This window comes from Gigantopelta aegis, chromosome 8, assembly GCF_016097555.1.
Source record: "Gigantopelta aegis isolate Gae_Host chromosome 8, Gae_host_genome, whole genome shotgun sequence".
Lineage (NCBI taxonomy): Eukaryota > Metazoa > Mollusca > Gastropoda > Neomphalida > Peltospiridae > Gigantopelta > Gigantopelta aegis.
The window spans coordinates 73,374,836-73,392,464 of NC_054706.1; the positions used below are offsets into that span (position 1 = coordinate 73,374,836).

A 17,629-nucleotide genomic window follows, 5' to 3' on the forward strand; every position below is an offset into this window, starting at 1 on the left:
AAAATAATACAAAATAATATAAAAGATAAGAAAAACCGATAAATGACTCCGAATAAATCAGAGCCAAATAAAAAGACGGCCGAAACAAACAGTGAAGGAAAAAAGAAAGTTAGAGTCACGTGACCAGAACTAGAGGGAGCATGCAGTAGAAGAATTTAGGCCATCACATTGGATTTTGGGATGTTCAGACCAAATTACTAGCCGAGTGGGGGGGAGTGCACTTGTTTGAGGACAGGTAATGTTGAAAAGAAAATTATTATGCTGTATTCTAGATGACACTGCTTCTCTTTACCAGTCGCGAGATAGCTATTAATTACGCTAATTGAATACTTGGTATTATTATTATATTTCTGGTGTCGGATAGATTATGTGATTGTTTGTTCAAATCAGAAGATAGAAAATGGCTTAGCCAAAATTTTAGCCACTTACAAATTTGAATAGCCATTCTTTTGTAAAAATTAGCCAATGACAAATTTGGTTACCGACAGCGCGAGCCCTGAAATCTACCTGAGCAATGGTACAGATGTTAGTAACATTTAACCTGAGCAATGGTATGTATTTTCTTTCTTCGTGTGAAGTGTTTGTGAACACAGGGTGGAGACCGATCCTCGGCGGCGGGTTTCTTCACCACATGGGATGGCGACAGTGGGCCGGGTTTCACTGGAGTCAACACGGGAACTTGCTGTCGACGGTGTTCTCTGACGTTTGGACTTTTACCAAGAATCTCCTGACCCATCGTTCCCACCTGAACAAAGAAGAAGAAATGAATGTTTAATGACACTCCTGCACAGTTTTAATCAGTGGATATTAGGTTGTGAGAGTAGAAAGAAAGAAAAGAAAGAAATGTTTTATTTAACGACACACTCAACACATTTTATTTACGGTTATATGGCGTCAGACATATGGTCAAGGACCACACAAATTTTGAGAGGAAACCCGCTGTCGCCACTACATGGGCTACTCTTTCCGATTAGCGGCAAGGGATCTTTTATTTGCGCTTCCCACAGACAGGATAGCACAAACCATGGCCTTTGTTCAACCAGTTATGGATCACTGGTTGGTGCAAGTGGTTTACACCTACCCATTGAGCCTTGCGGAGCACTCACTCGGGGTTTGGAGTCGGTATCTGGATTAAAAATCCCATGCCTCGACTGGGATCCGAACCCAGTACCTACCAGCCTGTAGACCGATGGCCTAACCACGACGCCGGTTTGTGAGAGTAGAAAACACTATCACTATATATGCTATGTGGTGCAGTCAGAAACAAGAAACAAAGGGCTTTTAAAAGACATTTTGTCAAGGCAGGACAGGACAAATCAAAACCCCATCTACCAAGAGGAACTAAGACTACAAGTATTCACAGCTTTGCACTAGCCTACTTATAAAGCTAAAAAAGAATAATACATTTTGCTAAAAATATTAATAACCTTTGGTGAAAGTTGTCAATATAAATGTTTAAGTCCAATATGGTGTAGCGTGCTGTGTTGCATTCTATTGTGTTGTGATATGTTGTATTGTGTTTTGTTGTTTAGTGCAACTTTACCATCTTTTGAAGAGTGGATATTTCTATCATTAATAACAATGACATAAAGGTAATGTGTATGGTGTGGTGTATTTTGGTATGGTGTTGTGTAGAATGGTGTGATGTGGTATGGTGTGATGTGGTATAGTGTGGTGTGGTATGGTGTGATGTGGTATAGTGTTGTGTAGTATGGTGTGGTGTATTTTGGTATGGTATGGTGTTATGTGGTATGGTGTGATGTGGTAGTGTTGTGTAGAATGGTGTGATGTGGTATGGTGTGATGTGGTATAGTGGTGGTGTGATGTGGTATGGTGTGATGTGGTATAGTGTTGTGTAGTATGGTGTGGTGTATTTTGGTATGGTGTTGTGTAGAATGGTGTGATGTGGTATGGTGTGATGTGGTATAGTGTTGTGTAGAATGGTGTGATGTGGTATGGTGTGATGGTGTGAGTGTGTGTATATGTGTGGTGTGTGGTGTGATGTGGTATGGTGTGATGTGGTATAGTGTTGTGTAGTATGGTGTGGTGTACTTTGGTATGGTGTTGTGTAGAATGGTGTGATGTGGTATGGTGTGATGTGGTATAGTGTGGTGTGGTATGGAGTGATGTGGTATAGTGTTGTGTAGTATGGTGTGGTGTATTTTGGTATGGTGTTGTGTAGAATGGTGTGATGTGGTATAGTGTGGTGTATTTTGGTATGGTGTTGTGTAGAATGGTGTGATGTGGTATGGTGTGATGTGGTATAGTGTTGTGTAGTATGGTGTGGTGTATTTTGGTATGGTGTTGTGTAGAATGGTGTGATGTGGTATGGTGTGATGTGGTATAGTGTTGTGTAGAATGGTGTGATGTGGTATGGTGTGATGTGGTATAGTGTTGTGTAGTATGGTGTGGTGTATTTTGGTATGGTGTTGTGTAGAATGGTGTGATGTGGTATGGTGTGATGTGGTATAGTGTTGTGTAGTATGGTGTGGTGTATTTTGGTATGGTGTTGTGTAGAATGGTGTGATGTGGTATGGTGTGATGTGGTATAGTGTTGTGTAGTATGGTGTGGTGTATTTTGGTATGGTGTTGTGTAGAATGGTGTGATGTGGTATGGTGTGATGTGGTATAGTGTTGTGTAGTATGGTGTGGTGTATTTTGGTATGGTGTTGTGTAGAATGGTGTGATGTGGTATGGTGTGATGTGGTATAGTGTTGTGTAGTATGGTGTGGTGTATTTTGGTATGGTGTTGTGTAGAATGGTGTGATGTGGTATGGTGTGATGTGGTATCGTGTGATGTGGTATAGTGTTGTGTAGTATGGTGTGGTATGGTGTTGTGTTGTGTAGTATGGTATGGTGTGATGTGGTATGGTATGATGTGGTATGGTGTGATATGATGTGGTATAATGTGGTGTGGGTTGATGTGGTATGATATGGGGTGTTGTGGTATTGTATGTTTTGGTGTGGTGTAGTAGTGTTGTGTGGTGTGGTGTGGTGTGGTGTAATAGGGTGGTGAGGAGTAACAGAGTCCATTTCTACCACTGATATATAATACCAAGTTAAATAACATACTTCTGGAGATTCATCATCTGAGTCTTTGTAATCTCCGAGTTCCGGACCAACCAAAACCTCTTCTCTGTCGGACTCCACATCAGCATCTACCAATACACATGTTACAATGTTTACACACACATGTACCAGTTACAATGTTTACACACACATTTACCAGTTACAATGTTTACACACATGTGCCAGTTAGTGTTCACACACACATGTACCAGTTACAATGTTTACACACACATGTACCAGTTATAATGTTCACACACACATGTACCAGTTACAGTGTTCACACACACATGTACCAGATACAGTGTTCAGACATACATGTACCAATTACAATGTTCACACACATGTACCAGTTACAATGTTCACACACACACACCAGTTACAATGTTTACACACATGTACCAGTTACAATGTTCACACACACACACACACGTATTAGTTACAATGTTCACACATACACATGTACCAGTTACAATGTTTACATACATGTAACAGTTACAATGTTCACACACACACACACACACACACACACACACATGTACCAGTTACAATGTTTACATACATGTAACAGATACAATGTTCACACACACATGTACCAGTTACAATGTTCACACACATGTACCAGTTACAATGTTCACACACACATGTACCAGTTACAATGTTCACACACACATGTACCAGTTACAATGTTTACACACATGTACCAGTTACAATGTTCACACACATGTACCAGATATGTTCACACACACATGTACAAGTTACAATGTTCACGCACATGTACAGTGTTCACACACATGTACTAGTTACAATGTTTACACACACACATGTGCTAGTTAAAATGTTCACACACGTCCATGTTACATAAAGAATACTATATAAGTTGACGTTATATACCATTTATCTTACAAATGCCTCTCCACATGATATATATAAAAAAGTGTGTTATTTTGATTCTCGATTAATCTGCTGTAACCTACAAACTATGGTAAAATGCTGTATATTTAGAATGTGTGCTAACCTGTAGAAAATTTGTGTATAGAACTGAGATCGTCTATAAACCCGTCCGGAGCCTGGCGAGTCGGTTTGGGTGGAGACCGCCTGGGAAGATCGGTGTAACTGGTACTGAGGTTCAGATGCTGCGAACTGTAGTCTGAAAACAAAACAACAGACTTTTGATAGTATGAAAAACAAAGTTATTTATAAATTCTAATAAGTGATAAACAAAACGTTTTTGAAATACCACATGCACCAAACGTTAATCAAATGTTTTGGCCATTTTAAATTAGTTTATAATTTAGTTTACTGTAATCCCCATACCACATCCCTAATTTAAATGATTCTATCAAAAACATCCCAACAGTCTGACCTAATACAAATACCACTTCTTCATTAAATAAGCAGCCGTTACACTATTACCTTTTTCTCGCAATAAAGAATAATTCTAAATAAATGTCTCCAGTAACATAAATTTATTCAATATTGGTCATCCAATGAAATTAAGTTTTTGAGACATAAACCGTAATGTAAAAACTTAACATCGAGTTAATCACTTAAGTATTTTAACTAAAACTTTAACTTTTAAACAAATAAACAAACCCATGAATATCCTTTACTATTCCATGTGAATAATTTAAAAACAAATACATGATAAACATTGTAGAAAACGTGGATTGTTTTCTCTTTTATGAATACTTAAGTCTCACCTCAAACAAGTGGTATTTCCCCCCTATTTTAGTTAAATTAAAAAAAAAAATTACAATAAGAGAAAAATCAAATGATAGATAACCACATACCGATCTGTCTGGATTCATTGTTGCTGTGATCCAGATGTCGTCCTCTGAAAAGAAAACAAAGTCATGACACCAACATGATGACCATTTAACTTATCTTCTCAGAATACTACTGCAAAATAGATTTGCAAAAATTATTAATTATTATTTGCACTAAATTGTCATCTAAATTTGTATGGCTACTGAAAGAATTCTTCAAGACATTTGATATATGCAGTTATGGAACACTGGTAAGGCTAAACAAAATTGTAATAAATCTGTTTCTAACAACATTTTAAAAAACAATAATTTAAACAATTTAAGTCATGACTGAAGAAAGTTGTCGTCATATTTAAAGTATATGACAGTGAAGTACGTGATATAACCAAATAATGGGTACCAACTCTGTTGGAGTAGGAGGTCGCGCTGCCAGGAAGTCCCAGACATAGATTGCCTCCCCTGCCGTCAGGAGGCCGAGACCGTCGGGAGTAAACAGGATCTTACTGATCTTCTCCGAGTGACCAATAAACACCTGAAACAAGTATTGAAAAAATACTATCACTACACAACCAGACCTCGATGAGAACAAAATGGAGGGGAATGATTAACTGATACCCTAAGTTAGATTATGGGGAGCCATTAAAAATATAGAGGATATTTCATGTTTTTTGTAAATATAATTTATATCTCATCTCGTGTTTGCAATCATATCTCACGAGTCGCATTGGGCAACGAGTGTGATATGATTGCAAACTTCATGACAAAAAACATAAAATGTTCTATTTATTATATAACTTTTGGCAATTTACCTTTATTTTTAAAATGCCAGCAACAAAATAGTTCTGGCTTTCTTACAATGAAGATAACACTATCTACAGTGATGATAACACATTTTAGAATGAAATAGTGAAATTTTCACTCTAAAATGTGTTATCGTCACTGAGTGAATGATAACACTTTTATTTTACTGATATTTTAAGATATTTCACTAAATGTTATATAATAAATTACCATATTGATACCACATACATTTATATGCTAAAAATTAAGGCTAGTATTTAAGAGATCAATACACCAAAGTAAAATGGACCAGTGTTGGTTGAAATGGTGATATGCTTTCAAAATAATACAAGTGGAAATACTTGAAATTGATTAATTTCCTCTCAGGTCATGTAGAGCACAGAGAAACAGAACGTAACCACATGTCAAATGAGACGGACTGTTTCTCACCATGAACCAACAGAAGCAGAACGTATCCAAATGTCAAATGAGACGGACTGTTTCTCACCATGAACCAACAGAGACAGAACGTAACCACATGTCAAATGAGACGGACTGTTGCTCACCATGAACCAACAGAGACAGAACATAACCACATGTCAAATGAGACGGACTGTTTCTCACCATGAACCAACAGAAATAGAATGTAACCACATGTCAAATGAGACGGACTGTTTCTCACCATGAACCAACAGAAACAGAACATAACCACATGTCAAATGAGACGGACTGTTTCTCACCATGAACCAACAGAAACAGAACATAACCACATGTCAAATGAGACGGACTGTTTCTCACCATGAACCAACAGAAACAGAACGTAACCACATGTCAAATGAGATAGACTGTTTCTCACCATGAACCAACAGAAATAGAATGTAACCACATGTCAAATGAGACGGACTGTTTCTCACCATGAACCAACAGAAATAGAATGTAACCACATGTCAATTGAGACGGACTGTTTCTCACCATGAACCAACAGAAATAGAACATAACTAAATGTCAAATGAGACAGACTGTTTCTCACCATGAACCAACAGAAACAGAACGTAACTAAATGTCAAATGAGACAGTCTGTTTCTCACCATGAACCAACAGAAACAGAATGTAACCACATGTCAAATGAGACGGACTGTTTCTCACCATGAATCAACAGAAACAGAATGTAACCAAATGTCAAATGAGACAGACTGTTTCTCACCATGAACCAACAGAAATAGAATGTAACCACATGTCAAATGAGATGGACTGTTTCTCATTATGAACCAACAGAAATAGAATGTAACCACATGTCAAATGAGATGGACTGTTTCTCACCATGAACCAACCAAAAATTAAATTTAGTACAGGTCGATGTGAAGTTTGCAATTAGTTCTTTATAGGTTGATTATAAAGTGCTTACCACCAATTCTAATCAAATGACATTAATTTTCTGGCCACACATAAAATAATTGTTTGTTGTAAATGTTTTCACATATCTCACCAATGGCAGGCATGACACACTGACAGTATTTAATGCTATATTTAAGTTTTTAAAAAACATGGATCAACAATGTTTTCATTTACACCATTGTCGCAAATGAATGAATGAATAGTAGGTATTAAGGTTGTGAGAGGGGTCTGTAAAAAAAAATCCAGTTTAAAGCATTATTGTGTAAAATAATATAACGTCTAATCTCAAACCTTTTTGAAATTTAGTTGTTTGGGACATTAGTAAAGTAACACTTACAACAATTAACTTATTTCAATTAATGATAGAATTGTAAAATTTGTAATTTTGATAGAAACATTCATAATTTTGTGCCTATCGATCTGCAGTGGGTCCTTGAAAAATAGGGAACGCATTCCACTATGTGATAAGTTATACTTGACAGCATACGATTTCATCACATATCTTTCAATGGGAATGCTTCATTGACAGGGAAAGTGTATGGAACTCTGGCTCTGGTTCAGCCAAAAATGAGGGTTAGGCAAACAGACTACACACAACCAAGCCCACCTCACATCTTTTACAAATTACTAACTGAAATCACAAAGTTCAATCAAACTTCATCAGGTAAAATATTTTCTCACTCCCACCCAATCATAAAACACCTGATGTGCCCTGATCCATTGAAGAGATTTATAACAGTAAATTATAAGAGAAAAGCTCCACTTGCCTGGAAGTTGATGTCAAGGTTCATGCCGTACTGCCAGATCTTGATGACCTTGTCCCCGGTCGTAGCGAGGTACTTCCCGTTATCTGACACCGCCAGAGACGAACAGCCACTGCGATGGATGTCACTGATCTAAACAGTTACAAAACAGGAACGTTAATTCATTATTTACACTACAATACAATTACCCTGAATAATGCTCACCTAAAACAAATCACCATACTGTACTCATAAAAATCTTTGACTTTAAAAATGACATTTTAAAAATAATAATGTGATATTTAAAATATACGTATAACTGTAATCGTGAAAATCCATGTCATCATGGTTTTTTCCTCAATCAAAATATGGGTGGGTTTTTTCTACTTAAATACAGTGAAACCAGATACCAAGTAAAAAGTCCAGTTTTAAGGATTATCCAATTTAGAGAGGCTCTATTTTGTACTGATATTTAAAACAAAGACTGATATTTAAAAAGAGATTTAAGTAACAGTCTGGTTTTGAGAAGATTCCTGTTTATAGAGGATCTGGTTTTGAGAAGATTCATGTTTATAGAGAGTCTGGTTTGTAGAAGATTCATGTTTATAGAGGGTCTGGTTTTGAGGAGATTCATGGTTATAGAGGGTCTGGTTTTGAGGAGATTCATGTTTATCGAGGGTCTGGTTTTGAGAAGATTCATGGTACTAGAGGGTCTGGTTTTGAGAATATTTGTGTTTATAGAGGGTCTGGTTTTGAGAATATTTGTGTTTATAGAGGGTCTGGTTTTGAGAATATTCCTGGATATAGAGGGTCTGGTTTTGAGAATATTCATGTTTATAGAAAGTCTGGTTTTGAGGAGATTCATGTTTATAGAGGGTCTGGTTTTAAGAAGATTCATGGTTATAGAGGGTCTGGTTTTGAGAATATTCGTGTTTATAGAGGGTCTGATTTTGAGAATATTTGTTTATAGAGGGTCTGGTTTTGAGAATATTCGTGTTTATAGAGGGTCTGATTTTGAGAATATTTGTTTATAGAGGGTCTGGTTTTGAGAATATTCATGTTTATAGAGGGTCTGGTTTGTAGAAGATTCATGTTTATAGAGGGTCTGGTTTTGAGAATATTCGTGTTTATAGAGGGTCTGATTTTGAGAATATTTGTTTATAGAGGGTCTGGTTTTGAGAATATTCATGTTTATAGAGGGTTTGTTTATAGAGGGTCTGATTTTGAGAATATTTGTTTATAGAGGGTCTGGTTTTGAGAAGATTCATGTTTATAGAGGGTCTGGTTTTGAGAAGATTCATGTTTATAGAGGGTCTGGTTTTGAGAAGATTCATGTTTATAGAGGGTCTGGTTTTGAGAAGATTCATGTTTATAGAGGGTCTGGTTTTGAGAATATTCATGTTTATAGAGGGTCTGGTTTGTAGAAGATTCATGTTTATAGAGGGTCTGGTTTTGAGAAGATTCATGTTTATAGAGGGTCTGGTTTGTAGAAGATTCATGTTTATAGAGGGTCTGGTTTTGAGAAGATTCATGTTTATAGAGGGTCTGATTTTGAGAAGATTCATGTTTATAGAGGGTCTGGTTTGTAGAAGATTCACGTTTATAGAGGATCTGGTTTCAAGGGGTTTCATTGTATAACTAACAACATAGTTTAAATGATAAACAGAAAAAGAAGTTACACATATCACTATAAAAACTCATGTTAAGGACTGTTATAGAATTGATCACATGATTGGGGGGGAGGGGGAAACTCACAATTTTCCCTCATGCATATACTGATTCTCCCCCTTCCTTTAAATATATGGTTTAAACATTTTTTAATGTGTAGATATATTAATTTAAAAAAAGGTCTCTTACACAACACCTTTGTAATCAATTTTGGAACAGCACTAATAAAACAAACCCATACAATTAACCATTTCTGCAGATAACTGAGAAGCACGCCCAGGACACCTTGCTTGAACTTTTATTAGCTACAAACACAGTTTTTTTTAAATAATGACGATAAATAGTAATAATCACCTCTGCTAGTAACTTGCCAGTTCTTGAGTCCAGCTTGAGCAGTTTGTTGCTGGACGTGGTCACCAGCAGATGACCACAAACACTGGGAGTGAAACACACTTTGATGGCCGAATCAAGAACGGAACGCGAACTGTCTGTTGTGTTCATGCTTGTAATGTCCACGCGTAAAACCTGTTTAAAGAGAGAACATAATTTATTACTGTTTATTAAAATAACAACTATACACCGATAAAAAAAAGGCATAATAATGTACATACATAAAGCATAAAAATGGACATCAAGGCAGTATTCAACATGTTTAATTTGACGTTGAATTCCAGCATGTCATTTTTAAAGGGAGCAATTGCGCATGCCTCTTCGCATATGTTATTTTAATATTCACCACTTTAAATCAATCACCTGACTTGCTTTTTTAATGTAATACTGGCCTTTTTATTATGAGAATGATTGATTCATTCACCACCAGCCTCGGTCGTGTCGTGGTTAAACCACTGAACATAAGGCTGGTAGGTACTGTGTTCGCAGCCTGGTACAACTACTTAACCACTAACCCACAATTCTGAACACATAGCCCAGATAGCTGAGGTGTGTGTGCCCAGGACAGCGTGCTTGGACCTTAATTGGATATAAGCACGAAAATAAGTTGAAATAAAATGAAATGTTTCATTCACCTGTTGCTCACATAATTCAGATTTTAAAAATGGCGACTGACGACAATGAATAAATTTGGAAACAATACAAGATAAAAAGTGAATTAAGCCAAAATAATGTACAATAATATTGTAGCAATGTGTAGGAAGGTATTCCACACCATAAACTCTCAATTAAATCAAAAGAAAAGGACAGATAGCTCAGGTTAAGACAGAGAAAAAAGAAACATGTCCGAACCACACAAGTGAAGGAAAGGGAAGGAAATTACAGTCATGTGACCGGAACAGAAAGGAGTACAGAGGAGGAGGATTTTTGGCCATCCCATTGGCTTTTGGGATGTTCGAACCAGACTACTATCCGTAAGGGATTATGCATTTGTTTGAGGATAGGTGAAGTTGAAAATAAAAAAAATTTAAATCTAAATTTGTTGTTATTTATTGTATAGGCAAAGAAAGCCTTTTTGTTTCACCTCGTCCAGACATTTAGCGTCGACGACGGTGATGGTAAAATCGGAGGGTCCGACAAAGGCCACTCTCCTGCTGTCTGGACTGATGGCGATGGCGTCTGGCCCGTGGTGTTCTCCTCTAGCGGCGGTGTTAGCCAGGGCTCGTATCACGCGGTAATCGGTCGTCGACGCGTCATAGACCGCAATCGAGCCCAGTGAACAGCAGCTGTACAAGTTGTCACCAGAAGGAGAGTAGATCAAGCCAGTAACCTTTCCTCTGTGGAGTCTGTGGAAAGTAGAAATCAGGCTAGAAAATGTTGGTCTGTACACACATACAGTGAAACCTCTCAAAACCGGACCCTCTGTAAACTGGAAATTTTTTATGGTCCTGTTTGAAATATCTGTGCAGAAGAGAACCTCTCTAAACCAGATACCTCTTAAAACTGGACTTTTTACTTGGGTTCTGAGGGTGTCCGGTTTAGAGGAGTTTCACTGTATATGTGTGTATGTGTATATATATAATATATATACAGATGGCCTTGGTTTTGCTCATGGTGAAGATTGTACTGAAGGAAAAAAAGTTCCTGGGCACTAAATAAATTGGTCAAAAACTGCAAAGTTTGAAATTTGACAAAGATAAATACATCAACATAATTGTGTAAATCATCTCATGTTTAAGAATAACCAAAATAATGTATTAATATATATATATATATATAGAGAGAGAGAGAGAGAGAGAGAGAGAGAGAGAGAGAGAGAGAGAGAGAGAGAGAGAGAGAGAGAGAGAGAGAGAGAGAGAGAGAGAGAGAGAGAGAGAGAGAGAGAGAGAGAGAGAGAGATTATTATACGAGCTTGTGTGTTGTACTGATTTTACGAAACAAATGTCAGTATTCTTGAATTGCCCGAGTAAGAGTGAAGGTAATACATGGATCCCGACACGAGTTTCGTTAGATCATTACAGTTCACACGCGAGTGTAATAATTTCTTTATTATCCGTAATATTATTTTTATGAATAACAATCTAGGACCATGTCAAAAACGTTTCAAATGTAACTAAACGGAGACAATGAAACGACGTCATTTTTCGAAATGACATCATTTTGTTAAGCGCTTACACAGAGCTAAGACTGGGGAAGGCATGTTAAGTTATGATGTTGCTTCCCAAAATTGCGTCATTTGTTGTGCACATGAAAACATTATGACACAGTTTTGTCATACTGGTTGCATTTCCCTGAATATCTTGAACAATGTGGATAATAAATTTTCTTATCATTACAATACATGCAGAGAAATCTTTTCCATGAGTATATATTTCAAATCAGGTTACACTTGTAGACAATGGATGAACCTTTCAATACCCAGTTACTTGGGTTAATGCTTTCACGAAAACCACAATATTTTCCACTCTGCTCTTTACGATTATTTTTTTATTAAGTTATTTAGATAAGTAAATATTTCAAACCTGCATGGTCATCTTTAGAAAATATATTACTTGCTGTAACCTAACCAAATAATATGAAATCACTGTATTTCACACCATAATTTTTTCATTTTTATCGTCTTCCTTGTACAATATTTATAAAATAAAATAAATAAAAACTTGACCAACACAACAGCCTGTCAGTCAGTTTACAAAAAAAGAAAGGAATGTTTTATTTAATGACGGACTCAACACATTTTACCTATGGTAATATGGCGTCGGACACACACATAAAGAGAAAGACAAAATATTGCAAGCACTCCACAGGGATCAAATATAGGAATTTGTCTCCCACAGCAACTTTGAACACAAAATCCCAATGGTGAAACAGCCCATATATGGCAATTTTGAGTTTGCCTATGGCAATTTTCAGTTTGCCTAGGGCAATTTTTAAAAAGTGACATTTGATTAAAGGGTTATTTTGCTGTATGTAGACATATTTTAAATGTTCAAATGTTAAATATTGACAAATAATGTACACCAGGTGTATACATTTTGCCATTGCTGAGGAGCTTTACCAATGACACAAAAGTGCCCTTGGTGATACTCTCTGCCAACAGCAATTTATATCTCAATGGCAGCAATTGCCACCAGTGCCGTCATTAAGTTCGAGCCCTATTCAATATTTTGAAAAATAATAATGTTGTCTACTTACCTATCCCAAGCTATTCTTCATTAAAACAAATGATTGGTTTTAAAGATAATTGTTAACAGCTGGCTAAATGTTCAGTTTGAATAACTGGTCCCGAAATATATTTGTTCTTGTATATGTGGGCTTATGGCTTTACATACAATAAAGAACTGAAAGAATGGTTGCAATATAAAATAAGTAATATTAACGTGAAATATTAATAGGAAATATTGCATTACTATCAGGAAATCAAAATAGGATATATGCTTTTTTATTGTATTGAAACTAATTATTATATTAAAACAGATATATCCATCTAGCAGATAATTTATTTATTACATTACCAAATACATGAGCAATAAAGGATTCCAATAAAATATGAAACAAATTGCAATATTTATATTAAATACACCATCATACACACTACAGGGAAGTGATCATTACTTAGATCATATTATACGAGTTCTGTTTAATTATTTTATGAAAGAAATTTCATATCAGATAAATCATGTATTAAAATCAGGGGCAATAAAATACTTGTAGCAATATATAAAAGAGCTGAAACAGTCTGTGTTTTGTCGTCGCTTAGTGGAATAAAGGTACGTACACATGAACCTATTTTTCTAGGCATTGTACTTGTAATCACTGACTTCACATTAAATTTTAAAGGTTAATTTTTATAATAAAGTGAAATTAAAATTAGACAAAAATATTTTTTGCCAAGTTGTAGTCAAATATCAGTATATCTTCATTTCCAATAAAGGCTATTTTATTGTTATAAAAATTATAGAAAATCCTGCATTAAAATAGCTTCTAGGCTAAAAACAACCCAATAGTGATATAGTTTGTATGATTTTCACTTGAACAGTGATATAATTTGTATGATTTGTGTATAGAGTATGTATAGAAAACATTAAAATGGATAAAATTTAGCAACATTTACAATAATGTATGTAGGCTTGGGTAAATCTACATAAAATTTTGGTGCCTTGCATTTTCTATGATAATTTTGGTCACTGAAAACGAATACAGTGGAATTTCATCATTTGACATGAATTTTTTTTTTTTTAGAGCATATACCCTGTGTATCAATATATGGGTTTTTGTTGTTGTTGTTGTTGGGGTTGGGGGTTTTTTGGGGGGGTTTTGGGGGGTGGGGGTGGGGGTGGTGGTGGTGTAGACGATGAATATGGCACTTTTAAATAGCATAGCCTTAATACAGAGACTCTTTGTGCATTTATGCACTAAAAAAACAGTATTTCACCAATTGTTTTTAGTAGTTTAAGTGCACACTTAATAACTGGTTCAAGTGCTCACCACATTTAATACCAAAACATGCTGATGAAAAAGGATGACAGAATGCTATGAACCATGCTGTTTTATAGTCATAATAGTGTAGAAAAAAAGAGAAAAAAAACCCCATATTCGCTGAACAGGTTAACAGGTTTACAAAATTAATATAACCAAAAATGAAAACTGGTGGCTACCTATTTGGCAGAATGCTTTCTGTATGCAATGCACCAGGAAAAAAAGACTTCAAGCAACTGGAAAGGGCAGTGCAAGTGGAATTGTGGCAAAAGAAGTCTGTATTTATTGGAAAATTAAAATGTTTTCCCCAAAGACAGAAAGAGCGGTAGTTAAATAATTATTTGATGGCTATGAAACAAATGAAGAAGTATGAGAATAGTTCAAAGCCAAAGTCAGAGAAATATTTTGGAATATCAATGATTGGTTAATAGACAAGTCACTAGATGGATGATTTCATGAATCTCTAGTGCCATGTCTATATTTTTTGTCAAATGCCCTTTCGACTCTGTATTGTACAGAGATACGGTCTTGATCATGTTTTACAGTTTTGTTATTCAGGAATATAATATATATATAAAATGTATATATATAATAAGGAATATATATAATGCATACAATATTGGAACCATTAACAAAGTTACCAGAATAAAAGTTAGAATCTGAAAATGGAGTACACATAGGTATAATTTAACATAAAGTTTCAAAATCTTTAATAATATAATGCAATAATATGTATACCTACTGTGCCAGAGAGTTGGAGTGGGGAGAAAATAGACAAACAAAACGAGAATATTGGTAGAGAAAAAAACAGTATGATTGGACAACAGAAGAGGTAAATGAATGCTGTTGAGGACCTACATGATTTATTAAAGCAGATGAGTTCACAACTGAATCAAGTATTGGCCAACTATTTGAATAACCATCTGCTACTTCGACTTTGGCACTAGCCACACCTCCAATGTTCACATAAAACACATTCAAATAGGTCAGAACACTACTTCAAGAACTCACCGATTGGCTTCTTAGTAAATCTTGAAATTTTACCTCTGTGGCAGAATTCATTTTGCTAATTACTTCATTGATTTTTTGCTGCTTCTTCTTTTATACTTTCCATGTTTATTCACATATTGTCTTCATATGCCAGTTAAAGAACGGAATGTGCATTTAAATTCATCCTTACTTAATCCAATCTCTTTGTTCATATATTGTATAAATTAGAGGTCAATCACTGAATTTGCATTTTGTAACATTCCTCAGACTATGATCTTCGACTTTCCCACATACTTTTCGGCCATATTCTGAAATGTTTCAGACAACGAGGATTTATTTCTCTACTACTCTTTCAGCCTTGGGGGTAAACCTATATAATATTCAATTCTTTTAGCTACTATTTCACTTGCAATGTCGTTTTAGTCACTTGAAGCCTTTTTTTCTGGTACATTGCATATAAAAAGTATTCTACTTATAATGTAGACACGTGCAAATTAGTTTTTGTTTTGGTCGATATTTGTGAGTCTGTTGACAAGTCTCACTACATATTTAGTGTTCTGGCCACACCGTGTGTGCAGACAGAACAGGATAATTCAGATAATTATACCATACCTTTTCAACTTTGATGAGGTAGACCCATGTTTTGGTATTAAATATGGTGAACACATGTCCCACTTATAACTTGTTCACTCAAGCTACTAACGAAATTGTGAAATTCCATGACAGCCTGAACAAAAAGAGATATTTAGTGTAAAAAGGTAGGAAAGGCCTCTATATGAAATCTATGCTATCTGAAAGTGTAATTTTCGTGTTCTCTGACCTAGAAAACACGTATACTGATATATCATATGGGGTATATGATCTAAAAGCTACAAAATACACATATGAGATTAACTTTGTCTGCCATTTTGAATAAATTAAAGTTCTGGATAAAAAACATATGGCTTTAAGAGAGCACAACATGTATCCATGCACTCTGGATCTCCCCCCACCCCTAGGAGCTTTGATAGTAGGAAGTTAATAGAATACTGTGGAGTAAAAATAAGGCAAGGAGAACACGGAAGAAGAAACGTGCGCCAAGGGCGGCACAGGAGAGGCCATAACTGATAGCTAAACAGCCAGCAGCGGCTTTTCCTGCGTCGTCACCCCCAGCCCAGCCTGCTGCATTGGTGAAGGTGTCAAAGCCCAGGCCAGTCCAGAAGATAGTGGCTGCCTCCCAAATAATCATGGTCTATGCTCTGGACAGCCCTGAGTTGCCTAAGTCTTTGCCTCCGTGTTGAGCCAGTAGTCCGAAAGGACAAGAGGAAAGCCAGCTCACCACTACTTGAACGTGCAGCAACATCAGCAACTACCACGGGCGACAACTGGCTGGTGGCACTTGGTAAACTTCCTTTCAAGTACCACTCAAGGCTGATGGGAGATTTCAACGATCTCCAAAAACTTCCTGTAAGCATCAATTCGGACCACCGGGAACCGTTCGTCAACAGTAATGGCTTTTACACCAATAAAGTCATCACAGGATGGGATGGAGACAAGAACGTTATCATCACAGGATGGGATGGAGACAAGAACGTTATCATCACAGCCAAGATTGGTGATATCTACAGACAGGCTGTCCTATCCACAGACATGGATGGCGTAACAATTCACCGGATCCTGGAGATTCTCCTGATCAGCGAATACGTTCATCAGGAAAGCGGGAAATCTTCAGCAATATCTTCCAAACTTCAAGAGGACAGGCATCATCTTCAGTCCTTGGTGTCAACCTCTCCAAGAACCTTCACCTCCAGAAGTTTATTTTTGGACTTGACCTTTTTCCAGACATGCAGATTTATTCTCCATATTTTGGCTTAGGTCTCTCTGAGTTTATTCTAAGTTCTTTTGCAAATTCCATCGACCTGAAATTTACACACATCCCCCCTTGTATCCCAGACTTAGTCACTATCAAAGTCAGAGATTAAGCCTGTTAGAGGCGTGCTCGTAACCATGTTATATGAGCACGTTAAAAGAGTTCACAATCACGATAGAAAAAGTGGTCCTAGACAAAACAATTCCACCGAATTCGTGTTCAATTACCAAAATGGCCGCAGAAATGGCAAGGCATATTTATCTAATACAGAAAAAGTATTCATTTGCCCATTCTAATATAGGAATAACACATTTTACACATTATTGAAAATACAGAGTACACAGTAAAATAGATTTAACCGGTACAGCTCAAAGTTCATAATTTTATTATAAAGTTAAACTTTAAGTATATATATATGTGTGCTAAATGTCAAATTTTGCAAAACGGGACAATATTTCACAATCTTATCTAGGCTTAGACTGTCAACTGTTAATACAAAG

At 36.2% G+C, this 17,629-nt stretch overlaps 1 protein-coding gene across 2 annotated transcripts in view; it reads right to left on the minus strand.

Annotated features, from left to right (window-relative positions):
- The window catches only part of LOC121378928 (WD repeat-containing protein 90-like), a 79,931-nt gene that overhangs the window by 22,331 nt on the left and 39,971 nt on the right, over positions 1–17,629 (minus strand). For both annotated transcript variants that reach the window (XM_041507318.1, XM_041507319.1), the window contains exons 21-28: positions 10,896–11,157; positions 9,776–9,946; positions 7,778–7,906; positions 5,240–5,367; positions 4,860–4,903; positions 4,085–4,216; positions 3,073–3,158; positions 542–745 (exon numbers count right to left, since the gene is read on the minus strand). In XM_041507318.1, the coding sequence (XP_041363252.1) occupies positions 542–745; positions 3,073–3,158; positions 4,085–4,216; positions 4,860–4,903; positions 5,240–5,367; positions 7,778–7,906; positions 9,776–9,946; positions 10,896–11,157 (1,156 nt within the window). The remainder of the gene's footprint in view (positions 1–541; positions 746–3,072; positions 3,159–4,084; positions 4,217–4,859; positions 4,904–5,239; positions 5,368–7,777; positions 7,907–9,775; positions 9,947–10,895; positions 11,158–17,629) is intronic.